This window comes from Esox lucius, chromosome 17 (genome assembly GCF_011004845.1).
Source record: "Esox lucius isolate fEsoLuc1 chromosome 17, fEsoLuc1.pri, whole genome shotgun sequence".
NCBI lineage: Eukaryota > Metazoa > Chordata > Actinopteri > Esociformes > Esocidae > Esox > Esox lucius.
Genome location: NC_047585.1, coordinates 27,919,872 through 27,936,558, shown reverse-complemented (window position 1 = coordinate 27,936,558; position 16,687 = coordinate 27,919,872). Strand labels below are relative to the sequence as shown.

The 16,687-nt window shown below is 39.1% G+C and overlaps 1 protein-coding gene across 1 annotated transcript in view; it reads right to left on the bottom strand.

The window, feature by feature from the left end:
- Window positions 1–2,574, bottom strand: part of LOC105017226 (FYVE, RhoGEF and PH domain-containing protein 5) — a 32,131-nt gene extending 29,557 nt beyond the window's left edge. The window contains exon 1 of the mRNA XM_034287013.1: window positions 2,303–2,574. Coding sequence (XP_034142904.1) covers window positions 2,303–2,312 — 10 coding nt within the window. The 5' untranslated portion in view covers window positions 2,313–2,574. The remainder of the gene's footprint in view (window positions 1–2,302) is intronic.
- Window positions 2,575–16,687: the final 14,113 nt, after the last annotated feature.

Genomic DNA, 16,687 nt, shown 5'->3' with positions numbered 1-16,687 from the left:
ACTTCACATTTCAGCACAACAATGACTCAAAGCACACATCCAAATCCACAAAAGCATGGCTTCACCAGAAGAAGATTAACATTTTGGAATGTCTCAGCCAGAGCTGACATTTTTAGAGCGCTTTTGCAAAGAAGAGTGGGCAAATATTGCCATGTCAAGATGTGCCATGCTAATAGAGTGTTGTAATAAAATCAAAAGATGCTTCAACAAAGTATTAATTTAAGGGTGTGCACACTTATGCAAACTGGTTATTGTGATTTTTTTTTTCTCACATTAAAGGTGGAAAAAGTTCTGACATAATTTATCTTTGTCTCATTCTTTTACATCACAAGAATCTGGCATTTTAACAGGGGTGTGTAGACGTTTTATATCCACTGTAAGTCAACCACTGTCACACAATGCATAAGGGAAAAATAATTCCAGGATTGAGATATTTAAGGCCATTAGAGGCAATAACGTTAAAACCATTAGAACTACAGTATTTATTAATGGTTTACCTCTTCAGCAAGAATGGTCTGACTGCACCAGACTGTTTATAAAATAATTCTCCAACTGACATTTTGAAATACAAAAACCAAAATTCTGATAGCGAGGTTGTATATTAATCACTTAAAATCTCAACAAATCCTGATGTGTGGTTATTGGCAACATTTAACAGAAAATAAGAGCAAGTTGAGCAGTAACTGCACCATCTAGTGGTCAAACTATGTTAATATCTGATTCAATGAAGTTCATACAGCTCTGGAAAAAATTAAGAGACCACTGCAGCTTTTTCTTTCCTTTCCAAAAAAGTTGAAAAGAAAGTCTTGAGTGAGGAACACAAGCGTTCAATTTGCAGTGGTCTTTTAATTTGAACCCTTCTGTTCCTCATTCAAAACCTTCCTTTTCAACTTTTTGGAAAGGAAAGAAAAGGTGCAGTGGTCTCTTAATTTTTTCTGAAGCTGTATATACCAAAGTCACTGAACTCAAATAAAAACATTATCACAAAATGCATGATACTTAGGTTAAAGAATACATTATATAACATACAGGTTTGGTCAAAAAAGGATGACAGAAGTTTGGATATGAATCCAATAGACTGAAATTGGTAATGGTGCAATCAATTATATTTTAACAAAATAATGTTACAGAAATGCTTATTACATCGAACTAGACCTGTTTTCTGACATAATAGGTGTCAAACAATTTCATGGGCTATTTCAAGGTGGAACGCCACACATTATCCAAGTTAAAATGGAATCAAATTTTTTTTTACCAATTTTAAAACAACAGTCATCACACTATTTCATAAAATCCCACAATTTCTGAAAAGCTTAGTCTTTCTTCTAGCTATATTTATGAAAAGTCTTCAAACAGATAGACCACCAGGGAAGGGTATTCAAATTAGATAGCTACTGCTTAGAGGGGCAAAACACTAAAGGATTTAAGAAAGGATTTCCCCAAGTCACTTCCTGCCATTCACTGGAGAGAAGCCTGTCTCATAGATTGTTTTTGCTTGTTTGAAGATGTGAGTATCAATGTACAAAACAAGACCAAAGAGAATATATGGCAGCACAACTGCTCAAATAGGACTTTATTAGATCCATTTGAGATCAAATGTTTTTAATTATGGTCTCCTCACTATAGTCCTTTAGGAAAACAGCTGCAACACAGACTGTACTATTGGCTGTCTATTGGCTGTACTATTGGCTCTACTACTGGCTATCTATTGGCTGTCTATTGGCTGTAATATTGGCTGTCTATTGGGTGCACCACAGGCTGTACTACTGGCTGTAAAAGTATATCAGACTGAGATTATCAATACAGCTGCAATGTTGCATGCAAATATAGATTAAATTACTAATTGAATAACGATGCCATAAAATTACATTAGTAGTTGAGAAAATCCATTAAAATCCTCCAATATAACATCAATTATCCTAGATAGCCGTGCTACAAACAGTCCTTTCCCCCAAACCTTGACTTTAATGTATGACAGATAACAACTGACTTGTAATTGTTTAGTTTGGGATATATTTTCTTTTTACATTTAAGTGGAACTGCATCACCCCTATCAATTATACTTCTAAACAACAATATAGCCTACCATTTCAACAGTCTAGCCGCTCACACTATAACTGTTATCCAAGTCTGTGGCATTATGTCCCCTATCCTAGTCTCTGTCCTTTTTTGACAATCTTTAACTGGATTATTTTCATTGGGACAAAAGAACTCCAAACAACTCACTTACGATCCGTCTAAAACGTTGTCAACGATATAGATGATCGGTGGCCTACATCTGTCCAAATGAAAGTGCTCTTACCTGTGTTCATTTTCGGGAACCATCAGCGCGAACATCCGAAGCGTTTACCTTGTAGCAATCCTTGTGAGAAAGCAACACCCACTAGCCTACATTCCAGACAACACGTCTTCTGAAAGACCAAAAGACAAACTATTTATACGCCACAGACGTAGTTAAAACAACAATTTAAAATGCAGTTTTTAATGTATTTTTTTACTGCATTTATTGCAAATAACTTTCCAGCTGTAACGGTCCACGAGTGCGGGCGGGCGCATTGTATGCGTTGAGAGCCACTGAACTGATACACGAGGGTTTGGAGTGGGGAGCTTAGAGCGGGAGGTGCTTCCTGGCGTTTCCTGAGTGGGAAGCGCCTTTTGCGCTGTCAGACTGACTGATCTGTCCTTAAAAACACCCACTAGAAAAGTTGCTAATATTAGTTAAATTCAGTAAAGTGGTACTTAGAGCCGTTCATTAAAATGGAAATCCACATGGCCATTGGCCACTGCTGGCATACGCAAAGCTTGGTGCCTACTGCAAATAAGGGGGTAGGCAGGTTACAGTAGCCTAATAAAAAAATAATGCGAGAAGACCCTGTATCCAATGCAACGCAGAACGCATTGAATTTTGTTGAGGGAGCAACATTTCTGAAGCGAAAATCAAGGAAAATGTAGGTGAATGTTCATCTAGTAATTTCAGTTTCTCTTATCGGAGATGTACATATAGTCAAGTCATTAAATACAACACTCTGGTCTTGGTCAGTTATGCTGTTGTCAGGTCGACTTACGCTTTGGCCCTCATCAGAAAGATAATATACACATTGTTCAAAAGTTTGGGGTCACAAAACATTTCTTTGTTTTCCATGAAAAAGTTTGAATAGGAAATATAGCAAAATTAATAGGAAATTTAGTCATTGACAAAGTTAGAACTAATTACTTTAATTGTGTCCTTCAAACATTGCTTTCGTCAAAAACCCTCTATTTACGGCAATTACAGCCTTGCAGACCTTAAGCATTCTAGTTGTACATTTGTTGAGGTAATCTGAAGAGATTTCACCCCAAGCTTCCTGAAGCACCTCCCACAAGTTGGACTGGCTTGATGGGCACTTGTTACGTACCATACAGTCAAGCTGCTCCCACAACAGCTAAATAGGGTTGAGATCCGGTGACTGTGCTGGCCACTCCATTATAGACAGAATACCAGCTGACTGCCCTAGTTCTTGCATAGTTTTGAGCTGGGCTTTACGTCATTGTCCTGTTGTAGGAGGAAATTGGCTCCAATCAAGAGCTGTCCACAGGGTATGGCATGGTGTTGCAGTAATAGCCTTCCTTCTTCAAGATCTCTTTTACCCTGTAAAATCTCTCACTTTACCACCACCAAAGCATCCCCAGACCATCACATCGCCTCCACCATGCTTGACAAAATGGCTTCAAGCACTCCTACAGCATCTTTTAGTTTGGTCTCTGTCTAACAAATGTTCTGTTTTGTGAGCCAAACACCTCAAACTTAGATTTGTCTAACAGTTACACTTTCTTCCAATATTCCTCTGTTCAGTGTCTGTGTTCTTTTACCCATCTTTATCTTTTCTTTTTATTAGCCATCTTTTTAAATAGCTTTTTAGAATCGCCTCTTCACTGTTGACATTGAGACTGGTGTTTTGCGGGTACTGTTTAATGGATCTGCCAGTTGAGGACATGTGAGGTGTCTGTTTCTCAAACTACACACTCTAATGTATTTGTCCTCTTGTTCAGTTGTGTACCGGGGCCTCCCACAACACTTTATATTCTGGTTAGAGACAGTTTGCACTATTCTGTGATGGGAGTACACAGCGTTGTACGAGATCTTCAGTTTCTTGGTAATTTCTCGTATGGAAAAGTCTTTATTTCTCAGAACAAAAAAAGACTGACGAGTTTCAGAAAATAGTTTTTTGTTTCTGGCAATTCTGAGCCTGTAATCGAAACCAAAATTGTTGATGCTCCAGGTACTCAACTAGCAGTTTTCAGCTGTGCTAACACAATTGCAATAAAGGTTTGTAATGATAAATTAGACTTTTAATAAGATACAGCAGGATTAGAAAACACAGCATGTCATTGGAGCACTGGACAGACTGATAATGGGCCACCTAAGTAAATATTCCAGTAAAAATCTGCCATTTACAACCACAATAATAATTTACAACATTAACAATGTCTACACTGTATTGATAAATTTGATGTTAATTTAATGGACAAAAAATTTGCTTTTCTGGCAACAAAAGTGAGTACACCCGTAAATGAAAAAGTCCAAATTGGGCACAATTAGCCATTTTCCCTCCCCAGTGTCATGTGACTCGTTAGTGATACAAGGTATCAGGTGTAAATAGGGAGAAGGTGTGTTAAATTTGGTGTCATCGCTCTCACACTCCCTCATACTGGTCACTGGATGTTCAACATGGCACCACATGGCAAAGAGCTCTCTGAGGATCTGAAAAAAATTGTTGCTCTACATAAAGATGGCCTAGGCTATAAGAAGATTGCCAAGACCCTGAAACTGAGCTGCAGCACGGTGGCCAAGACCATACAACGGTTTAATAGGACAGGTTCCACTCAGAACAGGCCTCGCCATGGTTGACCAAAGAAGTTGAGTGAACATGCCCAGCTTATCCAGAGGTTGTCTTTTGGAAATAGACATATGAGTGCTGCCAGCATTGCTGCAGAGGTTGAAGGAGTGGGGGGTCAGCCTGTCAGTGCTCAGACCATACGCCGCATTCTGCATCAAATTGGTCTGCATAGCTGTCATCCCAGAAGGAAGCCTTTTCTAAAGATGATGCACAAGAAAGCCCGAAAACTGTTTGCTGAAGACAATCAGACTAAGGACATGGATTACTGGAACCATGTCCTATGATCTGATGAGACCAAGATAAACTTATTTGGTTCAGATGGTGTCAGTGTGTGTGGCGGCAACCAGGTGAGGAGTACAAAAACAAGTGTGTCTTGCCTACAGTCAAGCATGGTGGTGGGAGTGTCATGGTCTGGGGCTGCATGAATGCTGCCGGCACTGGGGAGCCACAGTTCATTGAGGGAACCATCAATGCCAACATGTACTATGACATACTGAAGCAGAGCATGATCCCCTCCCTCAGAGACTGAGCCGCTGGACAGTATTCCAACATGATAACGACCCCAAACACACCTCTGAGAAGACCACTGTCTTGCTAAAGAAGCTGAGGGTAAAGGTGATGGACTGGCCAAGCATGTTTCCAGACCTAAACTCTATTGAGCATCTGTGAGGCATCCTCAAACAGAGGGTGGAAGAGCACAAGGTCTCTAACATCCACCAGCTCTGTGATGTTGTCATGGAGGAGTGGAAGAGGACTCCAGTGGCAACCTGTTAAGCTCTGGTGAACTCCATGCCCAAGAGAGTTAAAGCAGTGCTGTAAAATGATGGTGGCCACACAAAATATTGACACTTTGGGCCCAATTTGGACATTTTCACTTAGGGGTGTACTCACTTTTGTTGCCAGCGGTTTAGACATTAATGGCGGTGTGTTATTTTGAGGGGACAGTAAATATACACTGTTATACAAGCTGTACACTCACTACGCTGTACACTACATTGTAGCAAAGTGTCATTTCTTCAGTGTTGTCACGTGAAAAGATATAATCAAATATCTACAAAAATGTGAGGGGTGTACTCATTTTGTGAGATGGCCTTCAGCCTATCAGCATTCTATGCTCAAACCAGCCATTCTTTCATGTTTTCCAAGCTTATATTTATTTTTTACAGCCATGGGGGTGGTTTTCTTATCCTACATGAGGCTGTGGAACTCTAGGCTAATTTATAATTATAAAGAATCGCCTGAATCCTGGCAGATCACAGACATCCAGCAAAACTGAATGTAGGGGATTCCAAAGACTGATACCATTTGGATCTGGTTTCCTGGGCATACATCTGAAGTCTGATTGGAGGATTGTAGACCCTTCAATCCCGTTCTGCATAACAGGAAATTGCTCTCCCTGTTTCCTGCGCAACGAGGCTCCACTTCCTTAGCAACTGATGGACAAACCAGCATATTTAACCCCTTCGAGTGTTGCAACTCAAACAATGAAGAGGTAACGTTTTGTATTGTAAGGCAGTTACCCAAGGATAGGATACACAAAAATAAATTTATTTTCCATTACAATGAATAAGTATTGTGTTTAGAAGAGCTGTATATTTCCTATTGTGATATAAATTGCTATTCCATAAGCCTACTGGCGCCCTGCTAGTCCCCTCCAGAATCATTGGCACCCATGTTAAAGATGAGCAATAAAGGCTATGAAAGCAATGCTGTTGTTGTTTATTAGCCTGATCTTACTGTTAAAATATGAAAGAAATCTATCCTTTTAGAAACATTATTCAAAGAGAAAAAACAAATTCTTAATTTAGAAATGGACGTATTCTCTAAAATATGTGGGTTTACAATTATTGACACATCTCCCCCCCGTTTGTTTCACAATGCTGATTTGATTGAAACAGAACAAACCAGTGTTCATCTTTGAATATCATAGGCTTCAGACTCTCCTATCAGGTCTGTGTACTGAAAAATCTTCAAATTTGGTTTCTAAAATGTTGTCCACACCAGAGACAATAACTATACCATTAACCACAGTACAACAATAGAAAACAGCAGGAGCTTTCAAACTACAGCCACCATAGAAAGAGCGTTGTGTACCGGGTGGGTTGTTAGAGACCAGATCATACAGTGCATTCGCAGAGTATTCTGACCCCTTGTTCCTCAGTTTGTTACGTTACAGCCTTATTGGAAAATGTGTCACATTTTTCAATCTATAAAAAAGACCCATAATGCACAAGCAAAAACAGATTTTTAGAATTTATAGCATTTTAAGAAAGAAACCCGTAACAAAAATGAATGCATTTCAATTAAAGTTTTTCTTGTCTTACCCTTTGTGGGCGGAACCCAGACAGCTGCCAAGGACACAACGTTAGGACATTTAAATTTGTCTTCCTCAAAATCAAGAAATCATTTAAAACTCAGTGAAACTGACCTTTATGTCTAGTGTACATAAAAATCAATTGTACAACACCAATTAACTTTGCTAAACAGATTTGGTGCTGCATGCTTTCTTGTCCCGTTTCACACCGCTTCATTATTTATTTGTTTCAAATACAGGATTCATCTGGAAATAGTAATGCTGCCCTGTAATTGCAATTTGATCGACACAGTAACTGGGAACATTTTATTGAGTAAAACTGTATTGGCATCGTAGTACCAGGACAAAAATCTCTCCCTCTGTGTCAACGAAACAAAGGAGATGATTTTTGACATTAGGAAGCAGTGCAAACACACCCAAACCACATCATTAAGGCTGCAGTAGAAAGAGTCAGCAGTTTTGCCATCCTTGTCCTTGTCATCCCCATAGACAGGCAATTGTCATGGACCATCAGTTCCACCAATGCTGTCAAGTGGGGCCAATAACCACATCTACCACCTAAGGCAACAAGTACTTGGAGAGGACCCCAAATCCTGTACCATCAGCAGCATTCTGACCGGCTGCATCATGACACACAGCCAAAGGGCCCCCAGCCGAAGGGCCCCCAGCCGAAGGGCCCCCAGAGAGTGTTGAACTTGGACCAGCCCATCACTTGGACATTGCTCCCACCCAAACAAGACAACTATCAGAAATGATGCTTGATGAAAGCCTGCTGTTTTATCAAGGACCCTTCACTCATAACCACACACTGTTCATGTCCCTAACTAGCCAGGGGCTGTACTGAAACATAGGGCCTCATACAGAGAAGCTGAAAGACAGATTCTATCTGCAAGCCACCAGAATGCTGAACATTTGACCTGATTTACTAACAAAACCAACTCTGTTTAACAGTGCAAATTCACACAAGCACCCATACAACCTGAAACACGCGCATGCGCAGACTCTGTGTAAATGTAAACAGATCTAAGCAGGCTTGAGGTGCCTTGTTGCTATTATAAACCCATTATCAGCACAATTAGAACAGTACAAAGAAATGCTTTGTCATACTAATATTTACTATTATTTAGGCCAATATATAATTGCTTTCAGCCTACCATCATCAGAGGTTTGAACCACCATGTTTTTTCATAGCGTTATCGAGTATGAACCTGCTAGTATACATTATGTTGCGGTTTGCCTTCTGTAAGCTATGCAGACAAGCATTAAAAACATAAACTCAATAAGGTCACCACTCCAATAATAGGTTTTAGGCCAAATAATGAATGGCATAATATTTTTCTAAACAAAACCTGGGTGCAGACAGATGCAAGCCTCTCTGCTATTCCTTTATGTAGAAACACAGGAAAAACTACAAGCTGTCAAATCTATAGATCACTTGACTGACAGGTGAGCTACTACTGATTATCATCTTTAATGTGCGTGGCTGTTAACACACAGTTAAACTGAACATTTACTGGGCCAAAGACACTCAGGGAAATACATATCTTTTTGAATTGGGTGTGTGCAATGGTAGGAAATCTGAACATTTTAGGAAAAGTTTCCCTTTAATCTAAATGGGTATGACACCTGTTGTTGAACACCCCTGCTATTAGACATCCTCCAACTGAAGCTAAGTGTAGAATACTATCAGCGCATTGTTCTGCTAATCAAAAAAACATGAAGTGCTCCTCCTGACACTTTTTGTTGGTCCAATAACTGTGTTTTCATGTTAAGTCAATGAAGGGGAGGGCGTTGAGCTCAGAGAGCAGCGCTGCTCTGTCCCATAAGATAATAATAACTGATAAAAAAAAAGGGACTGTAGATGTGGAGCAAAAAGTTAAAAAAAAATAACTCTGGGTAAGAGTGTTTTCTGAAAAAGTTAAATGTGTATGTAATAAAAGAGTTTTGGGCTCTAAGATGTGGGATCACCCCTACAAACACACAAACACACACATGAAAAGGAAATCGATCTGAACGGTAACGCTGCTGAAACGCGGCTGGAGCAGAACCCTCTTACTGAGCCGGATATGAGGTGGTCAGATTGTAAGGGTGTGCTGTGTGCATTCAGCTGTGCTGTTAAAGAGCAGGTGTTTGGGATGAAAGGAGGGTGATTAATGAACAGACCCATTTTCCCTGCCACCTACACCATAAACACTGATTAGGTCCACCTACAAAATCAGCCTTTAGAACCAAAGTGTAGAGGATCAGTGTGTATGTGTGTTTGCGAGAGAGTAAACCTAGTCCTTACTACACTTAAAATGCCTTAAATCCCTACTACAATTAAAATGCCTTGTTGTCCTAGAAGTAACTTTCGTGAATATGAATTCCTGTTCACACCCGTACTTCTCTAGAATTTGTTATAGGGGATTCGACATTTTGATTAAAGTAACTGCATTACCAGCTTTGAGTCTTCTTGGGTATACTTACACAACGTGCTGAGCGAACCTGTGTACATTTGATGCTTTTTTTTTGTATTAAACAAATTAATACAAAAATCTTCAACACTACCACATGTGTGGAAACTGAAGGGGTTTGAGCACTCTCCAAAGGTGCTGTGTACGTACAGTATGCGTGTCCCTTCCGACACGTTGACTATCTGTCTCCTGTCTGTAACAGGCCACATGAGAGTGACGGGGAGAGGGTGGGCACCTCTCCTCTCTCATGCTCTGACAGAAAACAATAAGAATGTGGCTTTTAAAAAGAACTCCCTCTTGATTGACTTTTTCCTGTGACTGTTTTCAAGTCTTTCAGTAAAAAGGGGCAGGGATGTAGGAAGGGGACAGAGTCCTTGTAAACAGATTTTCCGTCGTTACTTTGGACGGGTTAAAAAGTCAGCCGTTGAGAATTCGGTCTCTCGCTAAATTATCATACGGTTTAATTTCTACGTAAGCTGTGTAAGCAGACTATAAGGGAAGACAACATAAATAAAAATAGACCTTCTAACAGGTAGTTGTTGTTGATCACATCAGCTGTGGTTCAACAATAACTGTGTTGCAGGAGTTTTATTAGTTCATAAACTGTTGGAGATCCTGTTTAGAGGCAGGACTCCCAGAAACACGTGTTGTCATTTCCCTTCAATGATGCTCACAGGCCATGTAGGACATGTATAAAGTGCCTGTGTAAAATCATAGTTGACTGAAAAACATTTCTACACAATTAATAAATAACCTTTTCCTTGAGGTTTTCATGTACGTCCCAATCCTATTCTGATGCATTTCCGTCAACACAAACCATAGACGTATGGCTTCTTTTGGCTTCAGACTTGGTTTATCTAATTTGGCATGCGTTTGTGTTATTTAGATATGTTTATTGACATTATAGCAGTGGGCTAAAATCCAAATTCAAGTTTCATAAAAAAAAGTCCCATAGAACCCGTGTCCTAAAATAGAGAAAAACATTACTGGATAGGCAATGTTATTACTATCTCATAACAAATGTGTTCCGGTAGTACCTATAATATAAAGTATTCAAAAAAATTGTTCGTTTAAAGTGATGGTCAATACTTTTTTGAACCAAGGGGTCACCAGAGAAAGAAAGCAGGTCTAGAGTCTCTTGCCAAAAAAGGGAGAAAAAATGATTTAAAATGCATTGAAGTATGTTCCTGTAAATAGCCTTTTATCTGTCACCATATCTATTGTGTAAGCCTTGAGTCTATTCAAATATTTTCCCACAGGCAACGGCAATAAAATAAAGTCACACTTTTGCAGAATACAAAATTACAGAAAATATTTATGTAACGATGTAAGCAAACACTCCTGCTCACACATAGCAGAAACACACACTGAATGAAAACATGTTTGTTCTACTTGGACCGTGCTCCTGGCTGATACAGCTACAGTGAGAGGCAAGGCTGTCCGGTCAGGTTGGCGGTGGGGAGAGCAATGGGCTGCTGGCTGAACCACTTGTTGTGTCATGATGGGCTAAATATAATTTCATATCACATCACAGTCGACTGAAGAACAAAACACAGCTGGGTTGTTGTTCTTGCTTTTCTGAAAGACCTTCCTGACCTTCGTACAATGACTATGGGACATTCCCTCGTTCTCTTTCCTCTCTTTCTCTCAGGATTTATCAGCAAATATGTTTTTCCAAAGAATGCTCTGATTCCAAAAACAGCTGCCTCAGGTCTCAATAGTTCTTGATTAATATAACTTTATTGACTCACAATTAACCTTTAAACAGACAGGAAGCAAGTCAATAGGGTGAAATCTATTCCGCATGTAAAATAATGACACTTGATTTAAAGAGGCTTTGTTAAATATATAAGAAACATTTGGTAAACTATTATCAACAGCTGCCATCATAAATGACAGTTATGTTGGTAACATGCATGTCTGTTTTGTATTCCTGAAACAGCTAATGAAAATTATTTGAAAATGTAATTTAAATATGCATTGTAAAAATTGAATTGCATTGTGTATTACTGAGCGTTGTGTTATTCATGACATCCAGTGCCCTACTGTGGAATGTCTGTTTAATAACAAAGGGTTCAAGTGGAACTGACAGCATTTTATGTAGTTTAGAGATTTTAAGCAAAGCGATAATCATGATGTATGAAAAATAAAAATATATATTTTTATGCTGCACAAGCAACCCTAGGTTTTAAAAGTAGTTTCTTTTTGACAGCAAATTTCATGATGTAGAGTGAGGCGTTGTTGGCAGTGCAATGAATGATTTACATAATTTAGCAATATATCGCTTGGAAGTCAAGTAAATATGTATCAGGTTAATCTAATGCTTCAATCATTTGAAGCATTCTGTCTGATGCACCCTATCAGTTAGGTGGAATTAACAGATTTGCAGTAAAACATTTAGGGGAATTTTGTGGCTTGTAATAATCTAAGTCACGCTTTTGCTATTGCCTGTAAACAAACAGTTCAGAGAATGAGATGGTTTGTTAGTATATTGTCCTACTGTATCTCTGGCTATGGTACACAAGTCTATGCAGAGTTCAAGACTGACATGTTTTTATTTGTTTTCATGCATCACAGTCAGTTACAATTTAAAAGAAAAGATGTTCAATTGAACTAATTAGAACAGGTAATTTGTACTTAATAGAAGATACCATTTAGAGTTTTCAACCATTTCAATTTGACTGTTTCATTTTAATTTCTAAATCACAGAAGACAGTTTTCTTGTCCTCATTTTGAAGAAGTCAATAATTTAGCAGTCCACAATTTCTGGTCACTTGTTGTGAGAGTGGCACTATCGAGGGAAAAAGTGTCCCAGACAATAATATACTTTGATGTATGTGCCAATTTGTGTCGAATGTCACCAAAACAACCATTTACAAACCTCAAATGTCATTGCCAACTAATGTATGATAGTTATTCTACATGTTTTATTCTACGATGCAATTATTAAACATCCAGGCCAAAATGGGAGGTTAATATTTTTTTGTAAATAGCAAAAGTCCCAGTCTGCATCATTCATTGTTGAGTTTAGGATTAGAATTTAGGTTAGGTATAGGCATTATTTGTTGGGTTTAGGTTTAAGGATTAGGGCTAGGTTAAGTGCAGGCATGTGCACAGATAGACCACAGGGGGAGCTTAAGAACCTGCCCCTTTCCACTCAGACTTAACAAATGCCCCTTTTCCCCATCAGTGCCTGCATTTCATCTGTGTGATACGCGTCATTCACTCAGGCAGGCATGCGTGGTGCTTAACATCCGTTCCAATGCCTGCCTATATCAACATCCATTCCACGGCCTGCAACGGAGTGTTTTTATGTAATCTCAGCCCATGCCCACACGAAAGGTCTGTCCACAGCCCTGGTTACGTGTAAGAATAAATGTTAGGTTAAGAGATTAAGGTTAGGGTTAGGATGAGTATGAAGTTACTATTAGAGTTACGGTATGGTTTAGGGTTAGGATTAATAAAAGAAGGATTTTTTTAAGGGCAGTCAACTTTAGTGTCTCCATTTAGATAGCTAATTAAACATGTGTGTGTGTTTGTGTGTGTAATGCTTTGAGGAGTACTAGAGAGGATAATGTGCTGAGGTCATGAATGTCCAATGCAGGCGATAAGCAGAATCCCAGCAGCTCAATAAGGACTATAGAACTCAGCAATTAAGAAAGAAGAACAGGTCGCAAAATGTTGTGGGTGGCTGGGATTGATGCCGGAATATTCATGGAGTGACTTTTCCACCCTGACAAAGTAATGAATGCAAATTCCTTATCACACCAAAGGCCACCATGGGGTTGGTACAAATCAATCAGATCAAACCTTCATGGTCAGGTATTTCATTAACAACAGGTGTTGGCTGCAGTGAAAGGCAAACATACTGGCTCTTTTAAAAAAAAAATCAGAATTTGAGAATAGAATGAAATACATGAAATACAAAATCACATTTTTAAATGCATTATATATGCGTTTTTATAATAAATGGATTAGATTCCAATCACCGGATCAGATAACTCTAGTGGTTGAATACCATGACAGTGGGCTACATTGAAAAGCCGGCAGAAATATAGATGGACCATGCTAAGGTGAACTACTGTGGTTCCTGGGTTAATTGAATCAGAGATGCCCTTTGCGCCGAGTGGAAGAAACAGTCCACAGTTTCCAACACAATACGGACAATGGATGGTCCGTGTCAACCAGAGATCAGAGGTTAAAACTGTTATGGGTTAGTATTGTCAGTGAAATTCATATTCTAAATGTTTAAACTGTTATGGGTTAGTATTGTCAGTGACATTCATATTCTAAATGTTTAAACTGTTATGGGTTAGTATTGTCAGTGACATTCACATTCTAAATGTTTAAACTGTAATGGGTTAGTATTGTCAGTGACATTCACATTCTAAATGTTTAAACTGTAATGGGTTAGTATTGTCAGTGATATTCACATTCTAAATGTTTAAACTGTAATGGGTTAGTATTGTCAGTGACATTCACATTCTAAATGTTTAAACTGTTATGGGTTAGTATTGTCAGTGATATCTGAAAAAGGCTTGTCAAAACGGTTATAAATTGATTTGCATTTTAATGAGTGAAATAAGTATTCAACCCCTCTGCAAAACATGACTTAGTACTTGGTGGCAAAACCCTTGTTGGCAATCACAGAGGTCAGACGTTTCTTGTAGTTGGCCACCAGGTTTGCACACATCTCGGGAGGGATTTTGTCCCACTCCTCTTTGCAGATCTTCTCCAAGTCATTAAGGTTTCGAGGCTGCCATTTGGCAACTCGGACCTTCAGCTCCCTTCACAGATTTTCTATGCGATTAAGGTCTGGAGACTAGCTAGGCCACTCCAGGACCTTCATGTGCTTCTTTTTGAGCCACTCCTTTGTTTCCTTGGCCATGTGTTTTGGGTCATTATCATGCTGGAATACCCATCCACGACTCATTTTTAATGCCCTGGCTGAGGGAAGGAGGTTCTCACCCAAGATTAGACGGTACATGGCCCTAAGCAGAAAAACACCCCCAAAGCATAATGTTTCCACCTCCATGTTTGACAGTGGGGATGGTGTTCTTGGCATCATAGGCAGCATTCCTCCACCTCCAAACAAGGCGAGTTGAGTTGATGCCAAATAGCTCGATTTTGGTCTCATCTGACCACAACACTTTCACCCAGTTCTCCTCTGAATCATTCAGATGTTCACTGGCAAACTTCAGACGGGCCTGTACATGTGTTTCTTGAGCAGGGGGACCTTGCGGGCGCTACAGGATTTCAGTCCTTCACGGCATAGTGTGTTACCAATTGTTTTCTTGGTGACTATGGTTCCAGCTGCCTTCATTGACAAGATCCTCTCGTGTAGTTCTGTGCTGATTCCTCACTGTTCTCATGATCATAGCAACTCCACGAGGTGAGATCTTGCATGGAGCCCCAGACCGAGGGAGATTGACAGTTCTTTCGTGTTTCTTCCATTTGCAAATAATCACACCAACTGTTGTCACCTTCTCACCAAGCTACCAAGCATTCTTGTAGCCCATTCCAGCCTTGTGTAGGTCTACAATCTCGTCCCTGACATCCTTGGACAGCTCTTTGTTCTTGGCCATGGTGGAGAGTTTGGAATCTGATTGACAGGTGGACAGGTGTCTTTTATACAGGTAACAAAATGAGATTAGGAACACTCCCTTTAAGAGTATGCTCCTAATCTCAACTCGTTACCTGAATAAATCAATTCAAATCAATTTATTAAAAAAATTACGTGCTTTTTTCTGGATGTTTTTGTTATTTTTCTGTCTCTCACAGTTCAAATAAACCTACCATTAAAATTATAGACTGATAATCTCTTTGTCTCTTTGGGTAAATGTACAAAATCAGCAGGGGATCAAATCATTTAATTTTTTCCCTCACTGTATACCATTACAACATCATTAGGCTGAGCTCTTATTTTAACAGCAGCGCTTAACCACATTAAACATGAAATAATTTCAGTTATGTAATTGATGCTGATGCAGATTTAACCAAAGGGCTTTGACCAAGCCAAAAAAAATCTGTCTACCATTCAGCAAACCAGGACCTGTGTGGAAATAGACAACTCTGGGAAAATCTGATGGCCACGCCAGCAGTTAGGTTTAGGTCAGCCCTAAAGGGTACCATAGTAGCCTGATGGTGTTGCTACTGTGTTCAGGGTTCAACACATATTCTATAACATCAAAGTGGACACAATGTGTGCCTACAACCTCATCATCAAATTCCTAATCTCAAAACAGCATATCTCCTTTTAGAGACCCACTGTAGGCACATGAAAAAGTCACAACCACATATACACAGTCAAGCAGACAGAAAGAGAGAGAGAGAGAGAGTAGATAGAGAAATAGGACAAAAACATGAATCCAGTGTGATTTTAAAAACAAATTTGAACATTAATAAACTCTGATATTTGTTTGACAAAGTAATGCAATGTGAACTCATTGCAGCAAGTTGTGTGACCATTTGTCATGAGAAAAAGCAACAAGTGGAACAAAAACAACCTTGGAAACATAACCGATATATTTATCGTCTTTGTTTATTTTTCCTTGCTACTCATTGTGAAAACATTGTACATAGCTAATAATATAACATTTGATATGTCTATTCATTCTGAAATGTTTGTGTGTGTAATGTTTAGCTACAATTGAGGTTGTTTATACTGTTGTTAATTATTTGAATGAATGTTTTCTCATTTTCCACTTGCTTTGGTTATTTAAACAGGTTTCACATGCCAATGAATAAAAACAAAATCAACAAAGAGAGGCAGCCAGGGAGGTTGAGAAAGTCAGAGAGAGATAACCAGAGAGAAAGTGTGCCAGAGAGAGAAAGAGAGTAAAAGAGAGAACAGTGAAATAAATATAGATGGAGAGTGACCGTAAAAATGCCAAATAGGATTATACCCAGTAATGATCAAAATCCAGAAAAGAGCTGTTCAATTTCACACGAATCTAAAGAGAAAGCAATTCTCAAACAGAGCCCTCATCTATAGAGAGATTAACTGAGAAAAACCTCCTAAGACAACTAGTTTTGGGACTCGA